The sequence below is a fragment of the Pyrgilauda ruficollis genome, unplaced genomic scaffold, assembly GCF_017590135.1.
Source record: "Pyrgilauda ruficollis isolate IOZ18807 unplaced genomic scaffold, ASM1759013v1 scaffold3, whole genome shotgun sequence".
Lineage (NCBI taxonomy): Eukaryota > Metazoa > Chordata > Aves > Passeriformes > Passeridae > Pyrgilauda > Pyrgilauda ruficollis.
The window spans coordinates 8224298-8251651 of NW_024524377.1; the positions used below are offsets into that span (position 1 = coordinate 8224298).

The 27354-nt window shown below is 39.4% G+C and overlaps 1 protein-coding gene across 2 annotated transcripts in view; it reads left to right on the forward strand.

Moving 5' to 3' along the window:
- Positions 1-27354, forward strand: part of MYLK (myosin light chain kinase) — a 196197-nt gene that overhangs the window by 91842 nt on the left and 77001 nt on the right. For both annotated transcript variants that reach the window (XM_041473044.1, XM_041473043.1), the window contains exons 10-14: positions 475-609; positions 6598-6750; positions 20952-21089; positions 21756-21953; positions 23121-23367. In XM_041473044.1, the coding sequence (XP_041328978.1) occupies positions 475-609; positions 6598-6750; positions 20952-21089; positions 21756-21953; positions 23121-23367 (871 nt within the window). The remainder of the gene's footprint in view (positions 1-474; positions 610-6597; positions 6751-20951; positions 21090-21755; positions 21954-23120; positions 23368-27354) is intronic.

Genomic DNA, 27354 nt, shown 5'->3' on the forward strand with positions numbered 1-27354 from the left:
TTCATGTTAATGCAATTTCTCTCCATTTACTCTGCCTGAAGTTAAACCAGGATACCCAATACAATTTCTTTCTGTCTCATGAGAGGCCTATAAACTGCATCCTTAAGTCACACTGTTTCTCACTGGGAGAGGGACTGGGAAAAGATGAGCAGAGAATTAGCTATCTTCTTTGTGCTGAGCTCTCTGCTAGTATGCTGCATATACTTTTAGTGATTGGCTGCAAATGATGGATTCTGGCATAGAAAATCACCACCTAAACAGAGCTTGGGGCCTGGCAATGCTGCCTAGGAGATGAGAGAAGAATCCCTTCTTTATACCAGTCCGCTGCTCAAAATTATTTCTTTCCCTCAATAAAACATTTCACCATGGTTAGCCCAGCTATGTCATCTAAACGAACTTACGAAAAGGCTCTAAGTGGTAAAGCTAATTTCATAAATTTCAGTTAAAAGAACTGTTTTCATTTTGCTTTTCAAGGGCCAAAAGTTGAAGAGGTTGCTCCGTGCTTTTCCAGTGTCTTGAAAGGATGCACTGTGAGCGAAGGGCAAGACTTTGTGCTGCAGTGCTGTGTGGGAGGGATCCCTGTGCCCCACATCACATGGCTTCTCAATGGTAAGGAATCCCCTGCTCTGCAACACCCGCATGAACGCACTGGCACCCCAAAGCGCCCTCAATCACCCTAACACAGCCCGCTGGGACACCTGAGGAAAGCCCTTTACAGGAGCACCAAGAGCACGGAAAGCGCTGTGAGCAGGGGCTGCGCTGCCGCAGCTCTGAGAGGTGTCCAGCAGGGTGTGCTGGTGACACGGCTGTGCCAGGGGAGTGACCGGGGCTGTGTCACACGGCTGTGCCACTGCGGGGGACATCCCTGTGCCAGGGGAGTGACCGGGGCTGTGTCACACGGCTGTGCCAGGGGAGTGACCGGGGCTGTGTCACACGGCTGTGCCATTGCTGGGGACATCCCTGTGCCAGGGGAGTGACCGGGGCTGTGTCACACGGCTGTGCTGCTGCTGCCCTGTGCTGAATACTGTGTTGCCCCTCTGCCTTTGGCAGGAGCTTCTGCTCCAAGCATAACAGGTTGGCATCATGATCCCACAGAATCCCTCAGTTCTAAGCAAAGTATCACAGAATCACAGAATATTCTGGGGTGGAAGGGGCCCACAAGGATCATCAAGTCCAACCCTTACATGAATGGCCATACAGGGACTCACTTGCCACCTTGGCATTAGCACCACGATCAGACAAACTGAAAATAAGATACACAATTCCACCTGTACAATGCGAACAACCTTAAGGTGGATATAGGAATGCAAGTGATCATTTAAACATCATTACTTTTTCAATACATGTGTTTCTGCTTTTCAGTCTGAGTATTTCACTCAGAGGTAGGGAGGATACCAATGCCTGATTCCACCCTTCCATCAGCTGGGTAGATTCTAATAGGTGTTAGCAGCTCTGTTCCCAAGATCTTGAAATCAAAGCTCTTCTGGTTGCTTCTGAGCTGGAATATGTTCCTTGACATTCTAATGTTTGCCTAGAGCTGACTAAAAAAATAAAAAAGTAAAATATTTTCACTTTTATCAGACTGTATAACCTCCTACCCTACACTGATGCCACAGCTGAATAGTCAAGTTTCCTTAACTGCCTCCTAATATCAGAGCTAGACCCAAAAATCAGAGTTTTGCTTCAGTTACAAATGATTTCAATGATCCAGGCACTACTTGCTTTGGCTAAGGACTCTTTCCATTAAAAGCCGTATCTGTAAAACACTAGAAAAATTTATTCAGCTTAACTCTTGATCACCTCTTTTACTTCTGAAGTGCAGTTGATTTTTTTTTCAGACTCTCCCAGGCTATCATTGTGTGTGTTATAAACAAAGAGTAGCATACTGTGCCATAAAGATGTTTGCTCCAGGATTATTTTAAAATTAATTATTTGCACATGATCTCTGTTTTCCTTTAGCTATTCAGAGTAATTGAGCTTACTGAAAAAGGTGGCAGGGCAAATGAACCATGACCTTGAGATTGGTATGTTCCCACAGCCTGGGCTGTTCCCCTTCCCAATAGCTCCATGTCCAGAATAGAAAGGCCAGTGCTTTATTTACAACACAAAACATGTGAGTAAAGGTTCTGACACTCTCCCATTGGACATAATTTGTTGCTCTGTCTGAAGGCTATGCTGAAGTTCCTCCTTTGCAGATGATGACTAGAATCTCTGGCAGTTCAAGAATTGTCTTGCAGCTCAGGAGCAACTCTGAGTCAGTCACTTCATGTTCGTATTCCAAGGTACCCTTGCTCCTAGTGTTCCCTTAGACATTGACTGATGTAGCTACATTCAGTTATCTTCACATACAGAGCATCTTCCTGTCTCAGATGACTGACTTTGGGTTGATTTTTAAATGACTTACAGCTCATCAGGCACAGATATAGGGTCTCCATTCATGTAGCCATGTTCTAATCAGAACACTGTTGTCTCCTGAGAAACAAAGCCTAGACATAAATAACCCACATGTTCCTGTGATGAACTGTGCCCCCCTGCCTTTTTTCAGGTCGTTTATTTTATACTGCTCTTTCTTCTTGCTGAATTCATATGTCTGCCCCTGTTCAGGTATAATCATGTTTACACTGCATCCAAGCTTCTAACTGCAATTGGCTCAATATCACAATGTAGGTGGGGTTTTCTTAGTTAGTTGGATTTCAAACCATTAAGGTTCTGTAAGTGCATTAACTCTGCTCTTAAATCAAAAGACAGCGATGAGTCTGCGTAACAGAAGCACAAGAAACTCTCATAATAATAAAAATTAGACACATCATATGTTACTCTGAAGACACAAGCACACGACTTTCATTCCAGGCTGCTGAAATATATCACTATAGTTTAATGCTTTTCTGTCTTGCCTAGGATTGTGAGACATAACTGTTTATATACCATTTTGATACAAACGTGAAAGGATTATAAACAGCTGTTTAATGTTGATAATTCCATGTACACTCCTAGGGTTATTATTTTACTTAAGGATCAAACTGGCTGTTGTGATATCCACTTGAATGCAAACATTTCCTTCCTGTCTACCACCTAGCTAGATACTAGAAACTCCTCATATTTATATCCCTGATCAAATAAAGGAGAAAGTTGTGAAATATTACTCCAAGCAGACATAACAGTGCTTTTGGCAAAATGACATGGTGGAGTCTTTCATCAACTGACCACATGAAGAAAACAGTATATTCACAGTATATAACTGGAGGCAGGCAGACCAGTTCTGTTTTCAAAAAAGTTGTGTTAGCATCTGCTCTCCCTGTCTGCAATATAAAGCTTTTTATATTCACAACTGAACTCTATTAGGACAGAGGATAAAGCAATATGCTGTGAGCAACTGTTCAAAATACAGCACTTTTGCAGAACTCTATAGAAATAAAAATCATATGGAACAGGATGTGTAAAGCTCACTAGAAAATATCAAATTCAAGTTGTCTTCCAAGCATGAAAATGATAATAAACCAGAATTAATTTGAGCAGAATAGTGGGGAAAGAATGTATATCTTGGTGAAATAATGAATGCAAAGACCAAGTTATCAATCATAAGAAACAGGAACAGAAGGCTGCTTTGAGAAACAAATAAGAAAAAAGAAAAAAAAAAAAGGAAGGCAGCAGAACCTGCTCCCTTCCAGGCTGCCCATCCCCGGACACTGAACAGGCTGCATGGTGTCCAGTCTGCCTTCTCCAATTTCCAAGGAATCCACATCACCTGAGAACTGAAAGCCTTGCAAAAGCTTGTACAATGTTACATCCAAGTACTACTTTATATACCAAGACTATTTACCAGCTGTGACTGCATACCATTTCAAAATATTTTCCAAGCATTAGACAGGTTGACCTCTCCTTCAGGTCAAGTGAGGCAAAAAATAGATGATGTATACTCTGCATTGTCTGTAATTACTTCTTACCATCTGTAAGGATGAGTAGTTTTTCCATATTCATAGAGAGTGCACAAATTAGAGCTACCTAGCTGAACAATGAATTTCATCCAAGCTCTTACTCTTCTCTGCAAATCTACTATTAAAGCTTTTTTCCCAGCTTTTTCAAGATGATTCTTTTCTCCTTTTGTTCTCCCTCTAAATTTTATTTAAGTTTCTTTCTGAATTTTCACTGATTTACTGGCAACTTCCCTGAAAGTAAGATTCCTGTGTTTTAGTTCTGGCCTCACCAAAACTTTATAAATAACTTTTTGGGTGTGCTCTGGGTGACAATACTTCAGTGTGTAACTCCAATTTACTTTTATCTTCTTAAAATACTTTCTAGTTAACTTCTTTTTCAATTGCAGGAATAAGGAGTGTATGACTGTTTTAAATATCTTTTTTGTTCATTTTGGTTTCTGTGTGGGTTTTCTTTCTTCCAAAGTTTAATTGAATCTCTTTCTGCTGAATTTAAGAACAATATGACCATGATTTTAGCATAACAATTCTCTGAGTAGTGTTTGGTTTTAGGATAGCTTTGTGACTTGTCCAGAAAGCTTTTAATAAATGGGCCTGGGGAAAATTTCCTTTCTTCAGGCATAACATGCCAGCAGAAAGGTATTTTTTGTTATTGTTCCTGCTGCCAAGCTGTCCTGGAGATTTGACTGTTCTGCCTCTGGAGAAGAGAACATTTCACTACTGGGAGAGTTGTTTTTATTACATCAAAATATAAGTACTGTGGATGTAACTTAGAGTCTTGCTGCAGGTTATTCCTAAGGGCTGATATGCCTGTGTTCTTTTTCTGGGGTCTAATGAAAAGGCTGTTCTGTAAGTGAATTCACGAATTTTTGAATAATGCTAAAAAATAGCCAGTTTTGTTGGGAGCTGAAGTGAAAAAAAACCCCGGCAAAATTTGAGGACATGGTAAAGGAGCCCACATTTTGCTTTTCCATGCAGAACACTTTCCCTATTCATCTGGTTACTTACAACAGAAATACAAAGGCATTGTTCTGCTTTTCATGATGCAGCTTTTATCCTGGGTGTGTTTTTGATACAGCATCATAGCATCATTTGTCACCAGTAACAGCTTCAATGTCAGAATGCCAGGCAAGGACCCTGTCAAGTGAGACATTCTATGGGTGGACTAGGAAGGCAGTCCAGTGCCCCTTGTCCTCTAACAGAAAGCTTTGTCTGCTTGGGCTTTAGCTCAGCCTGTACACATTTGAATGTAGTGCTATTCCCACACGCAGAAATGCTGTGGTTTACTGTAATAGTTCCAACAGTCTGTATGTGACTGAGTGCAAATGAGCTCAGAAGAGCCAATAATAAGAATAGGTGACCTGTGACTAAGGTTGGAGAGCTTTTATTCTAAAATTCTTCTGGGTAGTTGATTAAATATTCACCCCAATTTTTTGTGCAATAGAAAATTTACTAACTTAATAGATGGTTATAAGCAAAGGATGAAGATCATCTACCACATTTTATAATATATGCATATATTGGATGAAGCTGATTTTGGCATATGTTTGTATTTCAGAATGAAACTGTATGCATATAGATAATGCACAGATAACAACTGCCTTCTGAGTTGGCTTCCTTTGAAAATCAGAGATGACAGAAAAGTCTGTCCCATAATTTAATTTATATTGCTCATAGTGCAGAACTGGTTCTTAAAAACCCCAGAGCTGTGTCCTTTAAAATTATATTGGCAATGAAATAAATTTCGATCTTTTTTGACCACAAACTCAAGAGCAACAGACATCTTCAGATCAGTCCTGCACAATTTCTCTGCTGTTTCATCCTCTTCTCTTAGATGACCATGATTTCTATTTCCAGCGTGATGTTTATGCACAGGTATAAGGCTGGCTTAAGTATTGCATACACTGGGAAAGCAACCAAAGATGAGTCAGTAGTGGAAACTATTTAATATTGGGAAAACAGATTGCAGAAGCATTTCAGAAAGTAAGGCTGAGACTCATGACAGTTCCTGAAACAATAGCAAGACAACTTTAAGCCATCTATACTAATATTTAAGCATGTCAAACCAATTCAAGGAAGCAGTTTCTTAAAAATGAACTTCTTTAATAATCACATCACCATAGATGAGGCTGCACCCTTCTGTCACTGGCCATAGTGTAGTGTAGATTGATGGCTTCTGTAAGTCAGCTTCTTGATTCCCTTGCAGATTTTACTGTCTCTCTTGAAATGTTTTCCACTACAAAATACTCCTTAGAGGACTTCAAGTGGTTTTCCATGCCCAACAGATTTGCACATCTAGCTTTCTCTGCATTTTATCTAGTTTGAGGCAAATTACAAGATGGGCACCATGTCTGAAGCAAACACAGAGTTCTGGTCTTATCCACCTCAAAGAGAATCCAAAATGAACTTTTATCCTTTTGCTGCTACTCGAGGCAGCATGCAGTGAATCTGGTGGTGAGCTTTGTCTGACGACCATGTTGTGCTTTGTGCTGGGGATGCTGCTGGTTGTAGTCACTAGAGAGCAGTGGCTGTGCACAGAGTGGGATTTGGCTCTGCACTTTCATAGGCTGGCTGGTGTTAGGCATCCAGATTTCACTGAAAACTGATGTGCTTTTGAAATTTGTGGCTGATGTATTAAGTCAGTTCTTTTCCTTTCTGTCTGCAGACCAGCCAATTCAATATGCCCATTCCACTTTTGAAGATGGAGTTGCAAAACTGACTGTCCAAGATGCCCTACCAGAAGATGATGGAATTTATACCTGTCTGGCTGAAAACAACACAGGACAGGCATCTTGCAGTGCTCAGGTCACAGTCAAAGGTGAATATCTCTGACTATTGTAATTACTACAATAATATAATCTTTTTAAACCAAAATTACTTTGGATCCTTAACAGAGGTGGTTGTGAGTGGATTCCATGTTTTTCCAAGCCTTTGTCAGCTGGGTACCTCTTCTCCTCCTTGGAGGTGTGTGCAACTTAAGTGCTTAAGGACTGTGTAGTGTAAAGTAATAAGCATGTTTCAGAAAAAGGTATTAGTGCTTTGAGCTTCCCAAGGGCTTAGTGTACAGAGTAGTGAGGCTGTTCTGGAAGAGGTTTACCAGTGTGAGAAAGGACTGGGACAGCTGAAAGGAAAAAAGAACTGCAATATCACAAATATCACCCATCAGAGAATGTTGCAGGGAGGAGGCAGATGCTACTCCTTTCTCCTGAAAGGCAGAGCAGAGAGCAATGCCAGGGACTGCAGCTGTGATAGCAAATGCCAATATTCTTGTTCTGTTGCCACGATTTATCAGATATAATTCTGAACAGGCATTTATCAGCTAACTGAGAGATAATGTTAAATAAGTAGAACTTTGGTAGTGAAAGTACCAGAAGAGCATTGTAGTGAGCAATCAAGGTGACTTGTTGTCTCAGAAATCTGACAGAGTGCTGATTTGGCAGAATTGATTTGTTCATGAAAGCCATAATTCTGTACTACAATCTCAACAAACACATTCTAAAACACCACAATTCAAAATGAAGACAAGAGGTGACAGAATTCCATGGACAAATTCAACAGTGAGGTAGTATCCATCAATATCATGGTCTTTATGCTCTCAATCTCACCTGGCATCAGTCTATTCAGGTGTTTTGTTTCATGGCCTGGAGATTATCCCCTCCTGCCTCTCTCTTCAATCCCCCTCCCTCAGACTCTCCCTCCCTCTACAGTCAAGCCTGTATTTGGAATTTTTCATCTGCAAATGATTTTTCCCCAAAGTTATAGTAGTTTGTCACTGCCTGTCCAACAGATTGCTGAGTGACAGCTGCCAAGGGAACTATTTCTTTTGTTTATGATTAAATAATACCTGCCCTAAATTTGTACATTCAATTTTGTGGGAAATGCAATCTCTGATCCCTGCAATCGCAAGTCTTGTCTTTGTTTACCAGTGTTCTGGGGTGTTTGTCTACAGCTCTTTAGTGCTATGCCTGCCCCTATTCTGTATGACAAGGTTAAAATAAAAACAAAGTAACTCTGGTAAACCTATGAATTCATTTCTTGATCACCAAATTGGAAATGTAGTCATCACCTCTCCACCCTCCCCTCCTGAAAAATGGCACGAAGTAAGAAAACATCAATTCAAAATAAACCTGAAACTAATCTGTTCTCAAAGTTATCAGTTACGATTTCTCTGAAGCATTTCATCTGCATTAGCTAAAGGCCAATGAAGAGTGGTCCACCTCAAGGGAGCTGGTTTTGGCCTGAGGCTTTCTGATCCTTGACTGGGACTCAGAAACCAAAGGGACAGTCCTCTCTTACAGAGCATTTCTGAGTTATTTTGGGGCTGACAGGCAGTGCTAACATGGGAGCCTTTCCCTGGGCTTGTGTGCTCTGCTGAGCTATTTCAGGCCATGGAGTCACTGTTGCACTGTGTTGGATTCCTCTTGCACTTTACACAGTCTGGGGCTGGAAGGCTGCATTGCCACCATCATGGAGAGTTAGTTTCTGTCATCTGCATCCCATTTTATTTTCTAGGAGTCATAGAGTAGTGAGAGGGAAGAATAAGAGCAGAATTAAGAACATACATGATAGGCTGTAAAACTATATATTCAATATTTTTACAGTTTTAGCTATCCTGTCTTCTTCTTCCCTAAAACTCATTATGTCCCTGTGGCCATAAGGATTACAGTAACTTTCCACAAAACTCAGATCAATGTGGATTTTTCTGCCAAAAATAGTACCAAATTTAAAATCTAATTTCCAAATCTCGTATCTGTTTGTGTATATTTTTCCATTAGAATCTCTATCAAAAGCTTCTTGGCATTAGAGTTTTCTGAGTCTCTGAATGCTGCTACTAAGGTTTTTCTAAATGCTCGGCCTGTGCAAACAGATTGCAACAGAAAATGGTTGTATGTGCAGAAAGGGAGAAAACTTCAAAAATCCTCTCCTGACCAAACAGTGATTTTTGGAATAAAGTGTGTAAAATCATTTCTGAACTGTAACCCATCCTTATCCAGGTCCTTTTTGTCTCCAAGATGATTTAAGGATGTCAAGTTTGCTGCAGTGCTCAGATTGTTCATTCATTGTTAGAGAAATATGTTCCTTATTTATGTGAGAAGTAAGCCATATTTAATCTAAGAAGGAATGGATGTTCTTCGCATATCATCAGTACCAGACCAGTCTTAGAATCCAGCTTTTCCTTAATTTGCTTCTGCGGTCCTTGGACACATTTCTGTCTAGGTCTACATTTCAATCCATACTGCCATTTTTGTCTTTGTTATTCTGCTGCAGCAAGGATCTCATGAAGAGAAATATCTACTCTGATCACTGGGGAAATTTTACCTGGAATGAATAGCGTCTCTTAACAGTAAAACTCAATTTTATTTTCCTAAGTGAAATTCAGCTCACAGACAACTCAGAAAAGTTAGCAGCAAGGATAGTGAGTGTCAAACAGTTCAATTCACATCTGAATTGTAGTACAAGATGATCCTTAACCTGCTATTAGGTTACAGATGTTATCTAGGCACATACTGTGTTTTCTAATCAACTTCTGTGCATTCTTTGCCTTTTTGACTGTAAATTACTTTGTTTTTGTGAAAGGAAGCTATTGTAGGAAACATTTTAAAGGTCCTTTGCCCAATAAAGGGTTACTGTTGCAGGTCCAGTTAAATGCAAGAGTGGGATTTTTTTCCAGTACTTTCAGCATGATTTGCATTGGGCCCTGGATAATTAGCTGAGCTAATTGTGGCATAACTTTCCTTCTAAGTCATCAGTCTCAGATTCATTTATGGTTGTCTTTTTCTTCCTTATTATTAAGCAGGATAAATTCTGTCTAGCACTGGGCAATCTCAGTATTATTCCTTAGTTTTGTATGGAAAAGGGTGAAGGTACTTAGTTGTTTGTAGGAGGCTTTTGGCACTGCATCAAAAAAAGTCCCATATTTCATATGGATGGGATTCATATAGAAATGCAATAGCCTTAAAAAAGTCAAATTCAACATTCTTCTGCTTATTTAAAGTGATAAAATACCATATTCAGATCACTTCAGATCTCTCTACTTAAGTAAGTGATCTGAAGGCTGAGCAAGTTGGGGTAGATCCATTAGGTAGTCTGTGGAGAGACTAAGTTAATCAAGGTGAAGCTGATTTTGGCCTTGTAAAGGACTAAGTAGATGAGGTGAGCCCTGACAGCTGTCCTCCCTCTGTCAGCAGTTTCTCAAAGCTGACACACAGGTGGAGAGGAACTACAGAGACTGAGCAGGGCTCACTGGAAAAAACACCTTAACAAATGTGTTCACCATGAGAATTATTTCTAACTGAACCTCCCAGTGAGTGTGTTGCACTGAGTAAAAGCTAGATCAATTGGCCTAATGCATCTAAGCCTGAGAAGTGAGAAACATGGTTCAGTGTCATTCAAACACTCAATTATAGAAAATCCTGAACTGGTACCATTTGCTACTAAATGTAGGATTATTTTTTTTCTTAAGCATTGTTTTCTACATACAGTAAAATCAAAGTTTGGGAAGCTTTGGGGCTGATGCACATTTTATTTTTAAAGTTTTTAAACAACATGAACACGTGCATGACTGATTTGTTCCTGTTATTGTATGTGCAAGCTATTGTATTTGGTGTTCACATTTTCACATTTCATATTACAATTTTTTTATTGTTCTGTGATATGAAAATAGGTGTACAAGCCATTTTTAAATACACCAGGCATCCTAATTAAAAAACAAGAAAACCAACCAGCTCCTAACATGGAAATCCAGGGTGCATTCAGGTCACCTGAAATACATGGTGATTATACACTGATGGGGATTGCAGATACTCAGGTTTATTTATGAATTTATTAATCAGGCTATGAATAAATTATGAAGTTATTTATTATGGATTTATTAATATTTTTAAATCAGGGTGGTTGTATAGTTTAATCACTTTCTTATGAATAGGAAACTGAGGTGAGAAAAAGTTTATTGATTCTGGATGTACATGTGTGGTGTGTTGGTGTTACTGTTTTGCTGAGGCTGTGACAATCAGAGTATAAAGCAAGAGAGATGGAGGTGATAACTGGTACAGCTGGAAGGTAAGGCCAGCTCCCAGGAATGGTGACAGATCTTCAGGTCTGCCTCATTCCTGAGATAAGCCCTCTGATATGTCCTCTGATATTAGTTAACTGTCAACTAATCACTGACAGGGAGTTATAGGTCAGGTCCACCTGTAGAAAAAATGTGTCAAAGGGATATTTAATTACCTGACTTTCACACCAATACCTGAGTGTGCTGCACATGATTATGGACTGCAGTGAGAGTGGGAAGAGTGTGGGCTCTGTTGTGCCAAACACATCAATACTGCATGGGGAAGCTTCTCTTATTTTGCAAACAGACTCTGCCTGTCAGAGGGGTAGGTGATTGCCTGGTCCAGCTTTCTCTAGGTATGGTATCAAGCTAGAGCACTTGCTGTGACTCCTAGGAGAACGTCCTCTGCCTTGCAGCTCTGCAATAAATAACAAACAAAATACCTGACCCACTGCACACTCCTTGAGATTTCTGGAGCCCCCCTGCCCCAGGCAGCAGCACCACTGGCTGTTTCTGAGGTGGAGCACAGGAGGTGAGGGAAGTGAGAGCAGCAGGGCAGGCTGGCAGCCACAGTGCTCCTGTGGGCTCTAATGCTCTGCAGCCACACGTCCTGCTGATGCTTGTTTTCTGCACACTGCTGGTTTTTTGTTTGTTTCTTTGTTTTCTAATACAGGCCTAATACTCTTTGTAAGCAAACACTATTCAGCAGATAGTGCTGCTCCTGCTTATTAGCTCTTGACCTCATTTCTCTTTCCCTGCCAGCAGTGCATTTGCCTGGACTCACATCTGTTCCCCTTTCTCCCCCACCACTTTCTGTTCATGCTTTTTTTTTTTTCCCAGTGCAGCCTCCCCAGCATAAGTGTCTATGTTGGGAAGCCTGTAGCCCTTCCAAGCCGATTACTGTAGTCATTCATTGATCACTGCACGAGCAGATTAGAGCCACCTGAAAGCCTGCCACAGTCCCTGCTGCAACCAGTTTATCAGAGCAGCAAAGGGAGATGCTGTCTGAAAAACCAGTTTGTTTTGTTCCTGTCACTCTCCCATCTGGTGTGAGTGGGACCATAAAATATAACCAGGTGGAAGAAAACTTTTCAGGTAGGAATCTTTTCCTTCAGTCATGAGAAATGCTCTCTTCAGGTCGTGGGTTGTTTTTCTTTCTGTCTCAGAATGACCCTTCTTAGACATTAATCGTTTAAAGAAGGTTATCACTGCAATAAGCAGCCTCTCTTTGGGAGGCCACAGCTCTCTTTCTCTGAGATCCATATTTCTGCCAAAGGTAAGCAAAGAACACTCTTACTTGCCAACACTGATGAAATGTTTGTGACAGCTTATCAAAGTCACTGCTTATTTGAAAGCATTTTGCTTTATTTCAAGCATAAGTGACTAGAGATGACTTTACAAAATATGCCAGTCTCGTCCTATTAAATGTCCAAAAGGCATTCCAGAGCAGTAGCTGGGTGGGACCACTTGTCTGTGTAAGAATTGGTTTCAGAGCACTAAGTGAAAGGGAGAGGAATTTTGTTACTGTATTGAAAAGTCAGAGGTAAATTGTCATGAGCATCAAAAAAACTCTGTTGCAAAGCTTTCAAGAGTGCCCCAGAGATCTCAGTCCAGCACTATTTATGGCTCATCAATAGCTACAACACCTCTAAATTTGGGGTTATTTTTTTAAATTGCCTTCTTGCAGGACCTCAGGACCAAATGTGGAACAGAATGCCAGCTAGAAACCAAAACTGAAAGGCAAAAGCAAAACATGTGTGAAAGCTCTTAATGGTAGACGTGCCATCAATGTAAAAAATACACTCTAAAGACAGTTTCTTATTATAAATCATTTCCAGAAAAAGGGGAACCAAATTTGGATAAAAATGAGGGATGAGTGCATGCAGAAAAAGAAAAATTTAAATGTCAGAAATTGCATTAAAATTTCTTATAAATTAAATTAAAAGGTGAGATGCTGACAGAAAAAATAATTAAAAACACAAGAAAGAAAAGAAAAAACTTACCCTTAAATTAACTGTGACACATGATCAAATACTGTGAGCATTAAATTATTATGTACTAGAATAACAGAAAACAGATTATTATTATAACAGTGGGGAGCAGCCCTGCACTGGTCAAAGGGCAAACTGTCCCAGCTTGGATTGCCAAATTCTATAGTGTTCTAAGTTTCAGCTGAAAACTGGAAGTCATCAAAATACATATAAAACCTGTTCACTGAATATATGCCTGCATAATTTTGAAAGCAGGAGTGTGATGTTACGCCACATAATGTTTTCAAGAACAGCTGATGTGGATTAGCTAATGGGAACTCCAACAGCCATCAAACTACCTCACAGGATTAGCTCAATCTTTAAAACTCTCCAGAAGTTGCCTAAGGGAAGCATCTATCATTCCTTTGCAGCAGAGGAACAGAACAGAGGGTAGGAACCTTTTACAGCTGTGTGCTACTGGAAGTGCTTCTCTGCAGCTTCATTTTAATGAAGGCTTGACTGTTGGCCACATACACAGATTCTTCTTTTTTTTTCAGGGTAGTTTCTTGTTTCAAAATATTTTTAATATAAATTAATGAAGAAAACTAACCACAAGCAATGCCACACTAGAGCTACCTTATCTTTTATGGACTTAAATGCCAAACAGGTCTTGCTTTAGAATACCTTACTGACACCAACTATACCCAGAAATACAATATGGTTGTATTTTTTCTCTTTTTTTTTTCCACTTTATATTAGTCTAACTTCAAATTTGGTTTCTTAGCTCTCAATCTGAGTCTTATTTGTCTTTGAGGGATTCCCTAACAGCATTCTTAGTACAGTATCCTTTTGATTGCTCACCCAAGAGAGGAGCTGAGCTGTTTTAATATTACCACGGGATAACTAATTTTGTTTCCAGCGTGGATTTGTCAGAGAAGGGAAAGGCTGAAGAGGCTGTAACTCTTTAGATCAGTGACATCTTCAGGGACACGTGCTTTATGTGATTGCCTGTTCTTACTGTGCTTCCATTGCATTTCAGCTGATGCACAGCCCAGTTTTTTCTCTGTTGGAACTGGTATATCTACACATCATTACTCCCTGCAATTAAATTAAGATCTACCTGGGCAGTCACACAAAAATTGAGACTATACACGTGAAGGTGAAATAGAGCTGCCTCAGTAGAATGCCTATTTTCACTGTGGCGCTGACTTGGCTTGACCGAGTGTACATGAGGCACTTTTCCTGAAGTTCTCCTTGTCAGATTGGTTTCTAATGCTGGGGAATTTGTTAGCAGTGGACAGCTGACCTGCCTTATAAATGTATTTGGTAGGTATACAGGCTCTCGGGCCTTCCATGGAGTTGCTGTCTCTGACAGTGACAAAAGAGCAATTACTTGATGTAAATAACTTGCAAACAGGGTAAGTCATTAATTAGGCAGACAGTTCTGGAGGCAAAAGCAAACACCCCTTTGGCTGCAGAAGCTTCCAGTGAGACTGTCAGGGAGGAATTTGGTCTGCTGACTGCAAAGTGGTCTGCTATGAACCCAGACATCTATTTTGTGTCTGACCCCTGCACTCTTCTGGAGCTTTCTCCTGAGGAGGGGAAGTAGAGAGGGAGGTAGGAGGATGCAGTTCTCTTCTCTCTAGAATACAACAATAAGACTCATGGGATGGTCGGAAGCTGTGCCAGGGGAAGTTCTGGCTGGACATCAGGAATCATCTGTTGAGAGGGTGGTCAAACACTGGAACAGGCTTCTTAGAGAGGTGATCAATGCCCCAAGCCTGTCAGGGTTTAAGGGGTATATGGACATTGTCCCTAACAACAGGCTTTAACTTTTGGTCTGCTCTGAACTGGTCAGGCAGCTGGACTAGATAATCCTTGTAGACCCCATTCACCTGAGACAGGCTATTCTATTCTGACTGTTCACCCACATCACAATTCTTTCTGGTGCAGCCTTTTGATAGTGGGATTTCTGGGGTGCCATCTCAGTTGCACAGAATCATAGAATATGCTGAGTTGGAAGGGACCCATCAGGATCATTGACCCCAGCTCCTGGACCTACACAGGACACCCCAAGAATCCCACCATGTGCTTGAGAGCCTTGTCCAAAGGCTCTCAGGCTTGGTGCTGTGACCTCCCTGGAGAGCCTCTTCCACTGCTCCACTGGAACAAATCTGTTTGTTGCAGAACAAACTGAGCTGGCAAAAGAGGTTAAAATGCTGACCTGGTGGTATCCCATACAGAGGAAAGACCCTGGAAAAAAGGAGCATACATGGAGCTGCAGGATAGGGCTGGAAGCCTAGCCCAGAGTAAAATAAAGATTTCCAGACAAGATAAAGTGGGACTTGGTCTCCTTTGTATATCCCCAACCACCCTGACTGGTACAGGCTTAGGGCATTGTCAGTCTTAGGTTAACAGTTTTTCTGTGTCATGCAAGGGCAGCATGCAGACTATGACTTGTTCCAGCTCTTAAATCATACCTTCCATTTAAAAAAAAAAAAACAGATTATAACTGCAAAAAAAAAAATAAAAAAAATGGAAGGTAAATGTGTAAATAACGCTGCTAGGTCATTGAACACCTAGGTCTCATGACCTAAGTTTGCAAAATAGCATACTAACCTGAGATCTTTAATAAAGCAGAAATGTTCCTAGATGTCTTGGGAACATAAAGGTCTGATACATTTTTATGCTCTTGTAAATCAAGTATTGAATTTTCGAAAAACTCATAGAAAATGTTATGCCTCAGGCTTGAGAAAGACACTTTGCAGAAAGACAAATATGTGTCTTCATATCAATTTTTTGCCTTATAAAATCTCTTAACTTTACAGATAGCACTGTTAGCTTAAGATTTAGTAGTGGCTGGATTTGTTTACACCAAAAACATTTGAGGATGTGAAACTCTTCTCAAGCTTGAGATCTGTGTGTGAACCCAAGTCTTGTTTTGAGAGGTTTTAGTGGAATCTGGTGCTTCTCTCTCCGAGCTCCTGCTCACACAGAGCTTTGTGAGTTAAGTATTCTCCTCAGCTCAGTTGAGTTATTGGCCTGTGAGCCAGAATGATATTTAAACACCATAAATGGTAAATGTTGCCGAGGCAGCCCTTCCGCGCGGCTCAGAGCAGGCATTAGCTGGCAGTCAACCTCACAATGCTGGCAAACAGATTCCTCCAGTATAATTAAACCTCTTGTAAGACTAAACACTGCGAGGTTTTGCACTGTTCTGAACATTAGGCAGCAAACTCTCTATTCTTTGTGTGTCCTTGACTTGTGACCAGTTGTAACCCTGGCCTTGGCCACTGATTTGCTGCACTGGAGCTGTGTGTAAATGCCATGCTGAAGCTGACCCAGCTTGAGCTGGGGGCTGGAAAGGCCGATCTCCAGAAGTTCCTTCTAAACTCAGTTATTGTGTGATTCTGTGCAGTGCTCAGCGTGCTGAAGTCCTGATATTTCAACAGGAGATGTCAGCATTCTGCAGCTCACATGAAAATGCCTTCAGTACATCAGGGTAGGCAAATGAACACGAAAATTTTCTAGGCTAGATGATGTCCATAAAATGTTAACTGGTTTGACTACAGCTCAGGTAAAATCCAGGTCTGGTCTTTGGAAACCTTAAAGTTTGCATCCTCATATGGATATTCTTCAGATTCAGCAGCAAATCTGGGAGTGGCACAGTGCAATTATTGATTCTTTTTTTCCTTCTCTCCAAGGATATAGATTTATCTGTGTCTTTTACCTTAGAATATAAATAGTTGATTGCATAATTGCCATTAAACTGGTACAGGTGTATTGTGCAATTAACTTGTACTAGGTTAATTGTTCGGTACAGTATGAATTTTCCCCTTTTCTATTAGGTATGCACCTTCAGCTCAATAATTCACCATTGCTCATCAATATAAATATGTTTACAAATATGCTGAAGTCCTGAATCCTGATCCAGGTCAAGGCTTTACAAAATTCAAGTTTATTTTGGTTTAGACCCACAGCTAACATTGAGACTCCTCTTGCAATAACTTCCAGTCTGCAGATATGCAGAGGTTAAATTTATGTAAGGAGTCTTTAAAACCTGGATTGAGAAAATTCAGATAAAAGGAGAGCATTTTTATCACCCTAAATTTCTAATAATACAGGTTAATAAATAATCCATATTTGTATATAGTAACTGTAGATAGATTATCTTAGTATTGATTACACAAATCACAGAGGACAGAATAACAGATTAGTAGAAATAGTTTTACATCATAGGGAGTATATCTTTTCCCATTGCCATCTGAATATGCCGAGAATTTGTATTTTTCCTAAGAAACCGAAAGAATTTAAATTCTCCTTAATCTCTATGGATTTAATGCAGTAAGTGGCTTTTTTAAACATAGATTTGAGTGCTTATTAGAGTGCCTTTCTAATAAAAAATGAACCCTCAGGGGTAAGGGAATGTGGTGGGAAAAGCCTATATTCCTTTTGCTTTGTTGAAAATATATGTGGGTATAAAAAGTACCATTTACATGCTTTGCTTACTATTTCTGGTCTCCAGGCAGTGTTTCCCACTGAGTTGTGCATCTTATTACTTGCTGTTTCCCAACATTCACGCATATTAAAGCCTGAGGAAAGGCAAAAACCAGGAAACTTATAAGTGGGGTCATTGTGATGGACTTTTAAATCTATGACCCTGTGTAACACCTTATCAAAAACTTGTTGAAATGACAGAGAGATCACTGTCCATTAGAAAGGCTCCAGCTGGGCTTACACATTGTGCCAGGCTCTGTGCAAAAATTGTTCTCTGTGAGATGCCTTTCAGAAAATCATAGCTCTCCTCCATATTATCTTACACTATTTGACCTGCATGAAACCAACAGCTGTGGTTATAAAATGGTGGCAGCTTTTGTAAGCTACCATAAAGTAAACTAGACACAAGGTCTGAAAATAAGTCATTGAAATGTACCTGTGTTTTATCGAGCCCATCTGTAGGAGCAGTAGGTAGGGCTCTCTGATGTCCCCCATGAACTGCCTTGGCATGATGGGGTGGGGGGAGGCCATTGAGTGCACCAGCAGAAGCTGATTGAGGAGAGGAAAGAGACAGAGAGAATTAACTGACAGAGAAAGTTTTAGTAACGGTGTGTTGACTCTTACATTCTTTGTTTTCATTCTTAGAGATGAACCTACACCTACGCGAGAGCAGTAAGAATTAAGAGTGATGAGGGAGCTATTAAATGGTTGTAGGCGATTAGAGAGCATTAACATAATAGACAGAGATCAGATCTCCTCTTTTTTCACATCCAGTTGAATAAGCTTGAGGATGCATAGATACATAATGAAGTCATGCCTTTATGCTAATGTCAAACAAAATTTTCCTTAGGTTCCAGATTTCCTTTCTGATGCCAGATGTGCCGTATTTTTATTGTCCATAGTTTTGGCAGCAGAAGGACCCTGCAGTGTTACGAAAGAGGGTGTTTCAGCCAGAAGCACAGTGACTTGCAGTATCTCATCTGGGAGCTTTGCCTCTGCCTTCTTCCTTTCCTCCTGTCCTCCTACTCTGGGCTCTGAAGCCAGCACTCTCTGAGAGCATATGGATTTTGGAAGCCCAGTAGAGTTTATGTGGTCAAAGGGACTTTGGAGGAATGTGGGAAAGCAATCATTAATCCTGGCCAGGACTTTCTGTGCATTTTTCTTATTTGTGTCCTGTTTTCATTTCTGCTTCCCTACTATTTTCCTGGTACAGGTCATGGATTTTGTTCCTGATGTATGAAACTAGCAAGCATCTAGCAGTGGCCAGGGAATGTGTACTTCTATGGTTGTTGCACTTGAAGCCACCCTTTTGCAGTTTCTAGTTTTTCATGTATGGCTTTCCTTTAAATATTTTACTATCAAAATAAAGACAGGTGTTTTCAAAAGGAAGCAAAACCACACAATATCTTTTCAACATAAATAGGAATAGGAGTTATTTGCTTAATCTCAAATGATCAGCATCCCATCTTTTCACTCCAAAATCAATTTTATTGCTGTTTTTCTAAAGACCTGTAAGGCTAAAATTGAAGGAGCCCTTAGGTATATTATATGTAGAGTACTGCTATTTCATTGTAAAATTGTGAAATGTTCAAGCATTCATCAGACAAACACTGAGTCACTGCATAGTGCTATCATAAATAAACAACTGAAAGCATTTACAAGCTTCGGAAGAATTTGAAAATAGTTAACATTCAGGCTTTGTAATTTGGCCTCTGCGTGATTGTACCAGTCCCTTCTGAGAAAATGCAATGATTTTAGACTAAATAACAGCATTAAAATGGACTGTGTTGTCTTGTGTAAAACATCTGTGAGAAACTAAAGTTGTCAGTAACTTTAATTTTTTCTAAGTCCAGGAACTTAGAAACTTTCCCCCACATTTTGTGAGACAAAGTTTGACTTTGAGAGACAAAGGGATTTCCTGCAAGGCATTAGAGCAGTGAAGGTGCCCGTGCTGATATTGCTTAGTACAGCAGCTCCTCTGAGTAACCATTACAAAACAGAGGGCTATGGGCTATGGTGAACCACAGGAGTTTATTTCTCTAGATGAGTTTCCACCAACTTCTTGGCTATTTTCTGTACAGCATTAGTCACTTCCAAGCAGGTGCTTGGGAAGCCCTAAGGCTGATCAGTGCTTCCATAGCACCAATCCAAATGGGTCTCACTCAGGTCCCGTATTTCCATTCTCACATGCATCAATGTCTCTCTGCTCAGTGCCAAGAAAAGACCTGCAGTATGAGCCAGTGAAACAAGATTTTGGCTAGAAAAAACTTTGCTAGAGAAGAAGAAAAACTTCCCCTCCAGGCTGCTTCCAAATTTATGTTGAGCTCAAATTACCCCAGTACAAACTTAACTTTTTACCTCCAGGAGGTTCAGTGGGCTTTCTCAGTGAGTTGCAGTCTTTTTTACCTAATCGCTAATTTTATTAATTGTGGTTTTCTGGCACTTTATGTTGCTGTAATACTATTTTGGGTGTGCTTGATGTTCCTTTGAGAATTTTGAAGGTAGGGATAAGCAAAATAAAAATATTTTCACATGTGGATAGAACATAGGGTTGGAATTTTAAAGGCAAGACGTAAGAACACAAGCTAAACCAAACAAAAAATGTATCCAAGGGACTGGTAAATATTTATGACTTTTTATGTTTGGTCATGATCACTGTTTGGCTTCAGAAGTGTCTTTGCTCAGGTTTTTAGAGCAGTAGACTTCCTGGTCTACTGTACTATAGATCACAGTTAAATGGTCTTGTTTCATAGCCTCTGAATGGCTGTGGCTACTGGAAATAACATATCACAAAAACACGTAAGAGTGGATTATTTAATTCTAAATTCCCTCAGCATTTGATTGCACAGCCTCAAAAGAAAAATTTTAAAAGCCCTGATACAGCAGTGAGTTTTGTGATATATATTGACAACCTGAGGTTTCAGTCTTTCCCATCATCAATCAATTGCCAAAGTGAAGTACAGGAGAGGAGTGTGTGAACTCAAACCTATTGGATATTGACCATCTAACAATCTAAATGGTTTGTAATTACTTACAGAGTTACAAATCCCGTGCTGCAATGAGCTCATATTTCTAACTCATCAATCACAGCAATGGCAACTTGTAACATCCCCTGGGGTTTTCAAATTAATTTAGCAGTGATTACAGACACTGAATTTTTAGTTACAAGTTTTTGGGTTGCTTTGCTTCTTTTTTTTTTTTTTCCTGAGAATGTGTACTTCGGGAAAAATAAGTGTGATTTCTCAGTGATACTCTCTGATATCTGTTAACAATTACTTAAATGGATTCTCAGAAGGAGGACAGTTCCATTCCTATGTCTTGTCTTTCTGCTTGGAATACTGGCAAGGCAAAACAGGTATATTAGGTGGTTTCAGTTATTTTTGCCTTCTGAGAGCTGAAACAAAACCACTGTCTCAAAATCCTGTTGAGCCTAAGGTCAGTTAAAGTTTGTCATGAAAATCCCAGTAAGAGACCCCTTTTGTTCTTTTTTTGACTTCACAGAAAAGAAGAGCAGCAAGAAGGCAGAGAGTGCACAGGCTGCAAAGTTAAACAAGACTTTTGCACCCATCTTCCTTCAGGGCCTGACTGACCTCAAAGTAATGGATGGAAGTCAAGTGATAATGACTGTGGAGGTATCAGGTGTGTAGCTACAGAAAAGTATTACTTAAAAATTTAAATCCTCCTGCAAAGTGTGGGATTTCCCCCATATTTTTAGCAGGTGTCTTTGCATTTGGAAATAATATTTCTAGGAACCAGTTTTTAAAAGCTAGGTTGGTCAAATGTGATCCTCAACAATGGCTGAACATTGTCCATTTTTAACATGTTCAGACCTGTAGAAGTGTTTCTTGATTGGAATGATATAATGGTATAAGTTTAATATGGGTAAATAAGCTTATAAGTTTATTACAAGTCCTCTTGTTGAAGTGGACTTGTAATAGCTTTTGTTGTGAACAAAAAAGATTGAGTTCTTGTCAACTGGGGTAAGATTAGTGCTACAGAAAGAGCAGTCCTGGTATGAAATTTGGTATCAGAAACTCCTAATAACCATATTTGTGGTGTCTAGAACTCATTCTCCCTCTCACGTTGTATACATGCTTCCCTTATTCATTTGTATTTTAATCATAATAGTACATACCATTTCACATTACACAGCATTGACAGAGTTAATAATAGAAATTCCTGAATGTTTTGAAGATGAAATTGCAGAATCAGGTGGCAAAAAACCCCAAACTCATTCCTTTTCTTAATTGACATATGGTGGGGTTTTGTGTGTGTCTCAGATTTTTGTTGCTTGCTTATTTTTAGCTAACCCACCTCCTGAAATTATCTGGCTGCATAATGGGAAAGAAATCCAAGAGACGGAAGATTTTCACTTTGAGAAGAAAGGCAATGAGTACAGTCTGTACATCCAGGAGGTGTTTCCTGAAGATACAGGCAAATACACCTGTGAAGCCTGGAATGAAGTAGGAGAAAGTCAAACACAGGCTACATTGACAGTTCAAGGTATAAAGTTCCTCTTAACCTTATAAAATGGTGAAAGAAAATTATTATTCTAATGTGCTGGAGGAATGTCTATTTAAATACATGAGTGTTTATAAGGTTTGTTGTGAAGGACGCTCAAGTTCTCAGTCTCTGCATCTGAATTAAAAAGGATATTGAGCAGAAGCAGCTTAAAAAAATCTTTTCACTCTGGAACATTATGTTACTATTTCAAAAATGCATTCCTGAGTCCTTTTTCTAGGGACAGTGCAAAACTTCTGCAAAATGCAGCTTTAGATTATAACTATCCGGCTTAAAAGTAAACCTTTTAATATTTTTGTTTCTAATTGAAGTCCTTAGTCTTTGAAAAAGCTTTCTAGGAGCTAGGTGTCCTGGCTTTAATGTTAGCATTGTAGTGGTAGCAGGTAAGGAAGACATGATTTCTGCAATCTGAGAAATAGCTGCAAACAATTTGGCTTTGAATCTTCCCCCATGATGTTAAACCCTCAGCAAACACTCATGTACTTACAAACTTCCTGTACTGGGCACACACTACCTTTGTGACAGAGACTTCTTCTACTATTACTGAATATTGACATTTCCTCATAACCACTACTGAGAATTAGTGGAAGTCACTGTGAGACTTTTATTATTTTAAATGTAGAATATCTTATGTGCAGTGTTTGAGAGAGCTGTTTAGTCTGTTGCCACTGTCTGCTCTGAATTCAGGCCTTCCTCTCTCCTCCAATCCCCCCAGAGATCTGGCCTTGGGGTCAGTCTTCTATATTAAATGCAATTTTATGCAATTGTTAATGATGATTTATTGCATGAGCTCTCAACTGCACAGCAGTCATAGTACTGTTACTTGCCCGTAAAGCTATTCCTACCCCTATTCTCTAAGGACAAATCTCCAAGATTCCTTTTAGGGCAGCTTTAAAGTCCCTTTGTTTTGCTCTTAATATAAGCTTGGATCGAGCCAGTAAAGTGCCAAGTAAATGATTAATTTTAGTATGAACACAAGTTACTTCCAAAATTAAAGTCTGACTTATTTTCCGATTAAAAACTTATACCATGCATGTTCAAAATAACTTTCCTTGTCTGTGATTGCCTTCCCTGAAATTAGTTAGCTTAGTGGTGACATTCAAGCTTGGCATTTTCTTCTGATTTGTAAACTGTGTTTGTAAACTACAGAGCCTCAGGATGGTATTCAGCCCTGGTTCATTAGCAAACCAAGATCAGTGACAGCAGCTCCTGGGCAAAATGTCCTGATATCCTGTGCCATTGCTGGAGATCCTTTCCCCACTGTTCACTGGTTTAAAGATGGAAAGGAAATAATGCCAGGAGCAGCATGTGAAATCCTGCAAAATGAAGACATCTTCACACTGGTCTTGAGGAATGTGCAGTCTCGTCATGCAGGGCAGTATGAAATTCAGCTCAGGTATGTTGGCTGTGAAAAAGAACCAATTAGTTATATTAGAAAAAAACACCAATTAGTTATATTTATCCTCAACTTACAATTCCCACTGAAAGACAGAGGTTCCATCCTCTTCAAGTGGAACATTAGAGTATGAAAGGAACAGAATATTTCTGAGGGATAAAAAAAAACCTAATGAAACTCTAAGAAACACAAGAAGAGTCAGAAAAAAGGACAAAGCAGTATGGCTTCTTTTTGTGATCCTGTAAAATGAACCTTTGTGGCAGCAATGTGGCAAGAAATTTCTAGCAAGGAAAACCACAATCAAAGTCCTGAGTTTTGGAGCTATTGTTTATCATGTTTGGCATCTCTCTAGGTATTTGTAAGGATGCCTCTTTTCATGGGAACAAACTGTCTCTCTTACACAAGATCCATACCTTTAAGGGGAAAAAGTGTTTCCTGGCCATGTTTGAAATGTCTGAATCTTGTAAGTCTCCTTTTGCTGATGTTTCTTTGAAATGAGGCACCTTGATGCTTTGGACATCTTGTCATTTCTGCAAAATGTGGAAGAGTTGTTTTGAATTTAATTTTATTTTATTCTGGTAGAATAATTGTGCTTTAAATGAAGAGTTAGATTTGCTATTCCTTACCTTGTAGAAAGTGCCACAGCACTTTCCACCTGCAATGGAAATCATTCTATGCTATTTACTGTGTATGGATGTAGTTGCTTTACTTGGCCAGCGTTTCTTTATTAAAATTACTTCATCATCATGGACATTTGAGTCTATTACACTGGAAGAAAATTATTTGGTTTGCTCAACATATTCATTTTTTAGTCCAGGTGTACTAGTCTGAATTGTCCTTTGCCTACTTGAAAATAAAGTACTCATATCTCCTTAATGCTAGAAAGGAGGGAATTTCTTAATAAATCCAAGCTATTTAGCTTGTAAACATAGAGTTTAATTTTTTATAGTCATAGGGGTTTTTTTCCAACCAGTGTGGCCCAAATTATGGATATGTCACTATGTAAATGTCTCTTAGCTGGAAGGTATGTTTTCATGGACTATCACAGGCAGACACAAACTAGCTTGAGTATATTTTAGTGCTTAAAGTCAAATGAGCCACTGACTTTTCACCAGAAAAGGGCATTTTAGAAAATTATAGCTGTTGAATATCAAGATTTCCTATAATGTTTTTCTGTACTTAATTTCAAGTCTTATTAACAACATTTATGTAGGTAGAGCCGCATGTGCTATGACCTTCTTGCAAATCCAGCTCTTCAAGTTCTCCTTGCAAATCAGCTCTTCAGTAGATTTAGGCCCTTTGTAGTCTGCAATAAGCTGTGAACTGGCTCATTTCAGAGCTGGCTCTTTTGCAATTGGCCCCGGTCATCTGGGACATTCATAATGCTCATTTGAGCAGGTCATGTCTACAGAAATCCTTGCATTTCTTTTCCTTTGAGGATCATGGGGGCTTCTACCACTCAGTATCTCTGGCAGGATTAGAAATGCCAGTTCAATTTAATTCAGGTCACCAACCTCGACAGGAGAGAGCAGAAACTGTGAGAACTCCTACCTTCTGCTGGTACATTTCCACACCTCAGTGTGTGTGCCCTGGGCATGAGCATCTTCTCCTATGATATGCTGGTGGTTTCACTTGAACTGAAAAGAGAATGACATATTTCAGCAAAACTTCAGGGGTGGAAGAATGAAAGAGGACAGAGAGCCAAGAGAGCTTTGTGTAGAGTTTTGTTGGGAATGATGTAGGAAGTTGACCGTATTGATCAGGTGTAGTTGGTGATCACTCAGGCCAAAATCAACACTAGAGCCCTTTTTTCAAAGTAGAAGTCTGATATTATCATAACTCTAGAATGTACACTTAGAAAATAAATTATTTCAGACAATTAGTAGATGAGAGGAATTTTGGGGAGGAAGGAGAAAAAGTAAATTTGTAGCTAGAAAACAGCACAGCAGATTACATGCTAGTTGCAGCTATTCCCTAATCCTTTCACTGCAGAAATAACTGGGGAACCCACAAAGATCAGTGCATATATGCTGGCTTTTTCTAATCCATAATGAGTAATGCTATGCTGCAATTAGAGCAAAGGGAATGCTGCTACCTCATTTTACTCTGCTCTCACTTGTAAAATTCCAGTTAATGTTCAGAGAACAGAAAGTCATATGTTTTTAGGCACTGGTTGTGTACCATGAGTAACAGAGAGGTAACAGCCTCGGGCATATCCAAGGAGCCAAAGTCAGCTGTGTAACTTCAGGTTTGCAATAGAGTTGCAGTAATCTTCAGCACTAAATAGTCTTGATTAAATAGCTGTTGAACCGGTTGCATTTGTCTTGAATACTTGATTAAGAAGTGTTTATATAGTCAGAAACTGTTTTATCAGCACCTGAGAGGAAGAGAGCTGTGTTTTGTGTCTTTCTCTCAAAAACTTCTACAAACTCCATTAACAAATATGGAATAACTGAGAAAACATAAGTCAATTCACTAAAGAGTTTACCGAGTTGACAGTAGGCTATTTTTAAACATAATCATTTTCGTTTCAAATAAAATGTGCTGCTCCTTTTCACATATTAATTTTAGAAGCAGTTTGCATTGCTGCTCTTAGGGAGTCACTCCTTCTCCTGCTCTCTTAATTTAGTCCAGGCACAGTTTCCTACTAGTGTTAATTATTTTCCCATTTTGTTCTCCATTATTCTTAATCTCTAAATTCTGTCCTGGTACCTCCATAATTCTTCTGTTGTGTTGGCTGCTTACAAATTAAAACTTTGGTCGTAAAAATGTGTGTTTAACAAAAGATCTGTTTGACTCTTGCTGGTTCTTTCTCCTTTAGTTAGAGTGAGCTGATAAGGATGCGGAGCCCAGTGTGATCCGGTGTGATCTAGCCATGATTGCTGGTTGGCTTTCCGTCTTACTATCCCTCAGCATTATTGAGAATACGTCTTTGCTTTGCCTTTTACTATTTAGCAGACTGCTAAGTCTGGATTTTAGAAGAGTAGTCAACGTAGCCCCTCCTGGTCCTTTTTTTAAACCTACGCAGGCCTACATTAGATTCCTCTACATTTGCATTTTTCATTTTAATTATCTTAATAATGTTCCATTGAGCCTGTTACGTCTCAAGCTTCGAGGAACAGTGCTGCATAAATATTAAAAGAACAGATTCACCCACTTCTGCAGTTCATCTATTGAAGTTTGGATATTTTACAGCCTTCAAAATGCTTAAAATGGAAAATAAAAATCCTTTCCCCTACTCAGAAAAACAAAGATGCCTATTTCCTCTCCTATCCTTTGCAACCTTCCAGTGATGCGGGCACTGGTATCCTGTTATCCCAATGTGACTTTTCTGCATTCTTTCAGTGTGACATCATAAATGGGAGAACTGGACAGAAACTGGGATATTTGAGCAAAACCTTTATCTTTATAGTAATGCAATCAACATGAGACACCTCAGAAATCATGCTGCAGTTCCTCAAACAAATTATCTGCTTTGTTATCCTTTGTCTTCTTAGACATTAAGTGTTCTTCTCTAGAGTTATGATAATATCATCTTTCATACAAGTTTGGTTAGTGTTGATTAGTATTGATTTAGACATTTTGATAATCTGCTTAAAATCAGGGGAAAACATTAATTTTATAAAGCAGTGGTACTTTGAACACTCTGCAATTCAGGTTATGTAAAAAGCACTCCTAAGATTACATTTCATTAGGCTAAACAGTAAATACAGCTCTGTCTTTCTGTAAAATTCAGTTTGCAAACTGTGTTTTCTCCTATTAATACATTGCCTATTTTTAGAGAAGAAAGCCATTACTCTTTCTTGTTCCATCCTTCCACCTAGTGCTGCAAAATGCAAATAAAAATATTGTTCTTTCAGGTATAAAAAGCTTTTGACAAAACCCTCAAGTGAGGTAAATCAGTGCATTCTCTTTGAAGCCAGTAGAGCTGTTTGTTTTATACAGCTAGAATCGTGATCCAGTAGATTAGTTGCTTTCTTGGGGCTA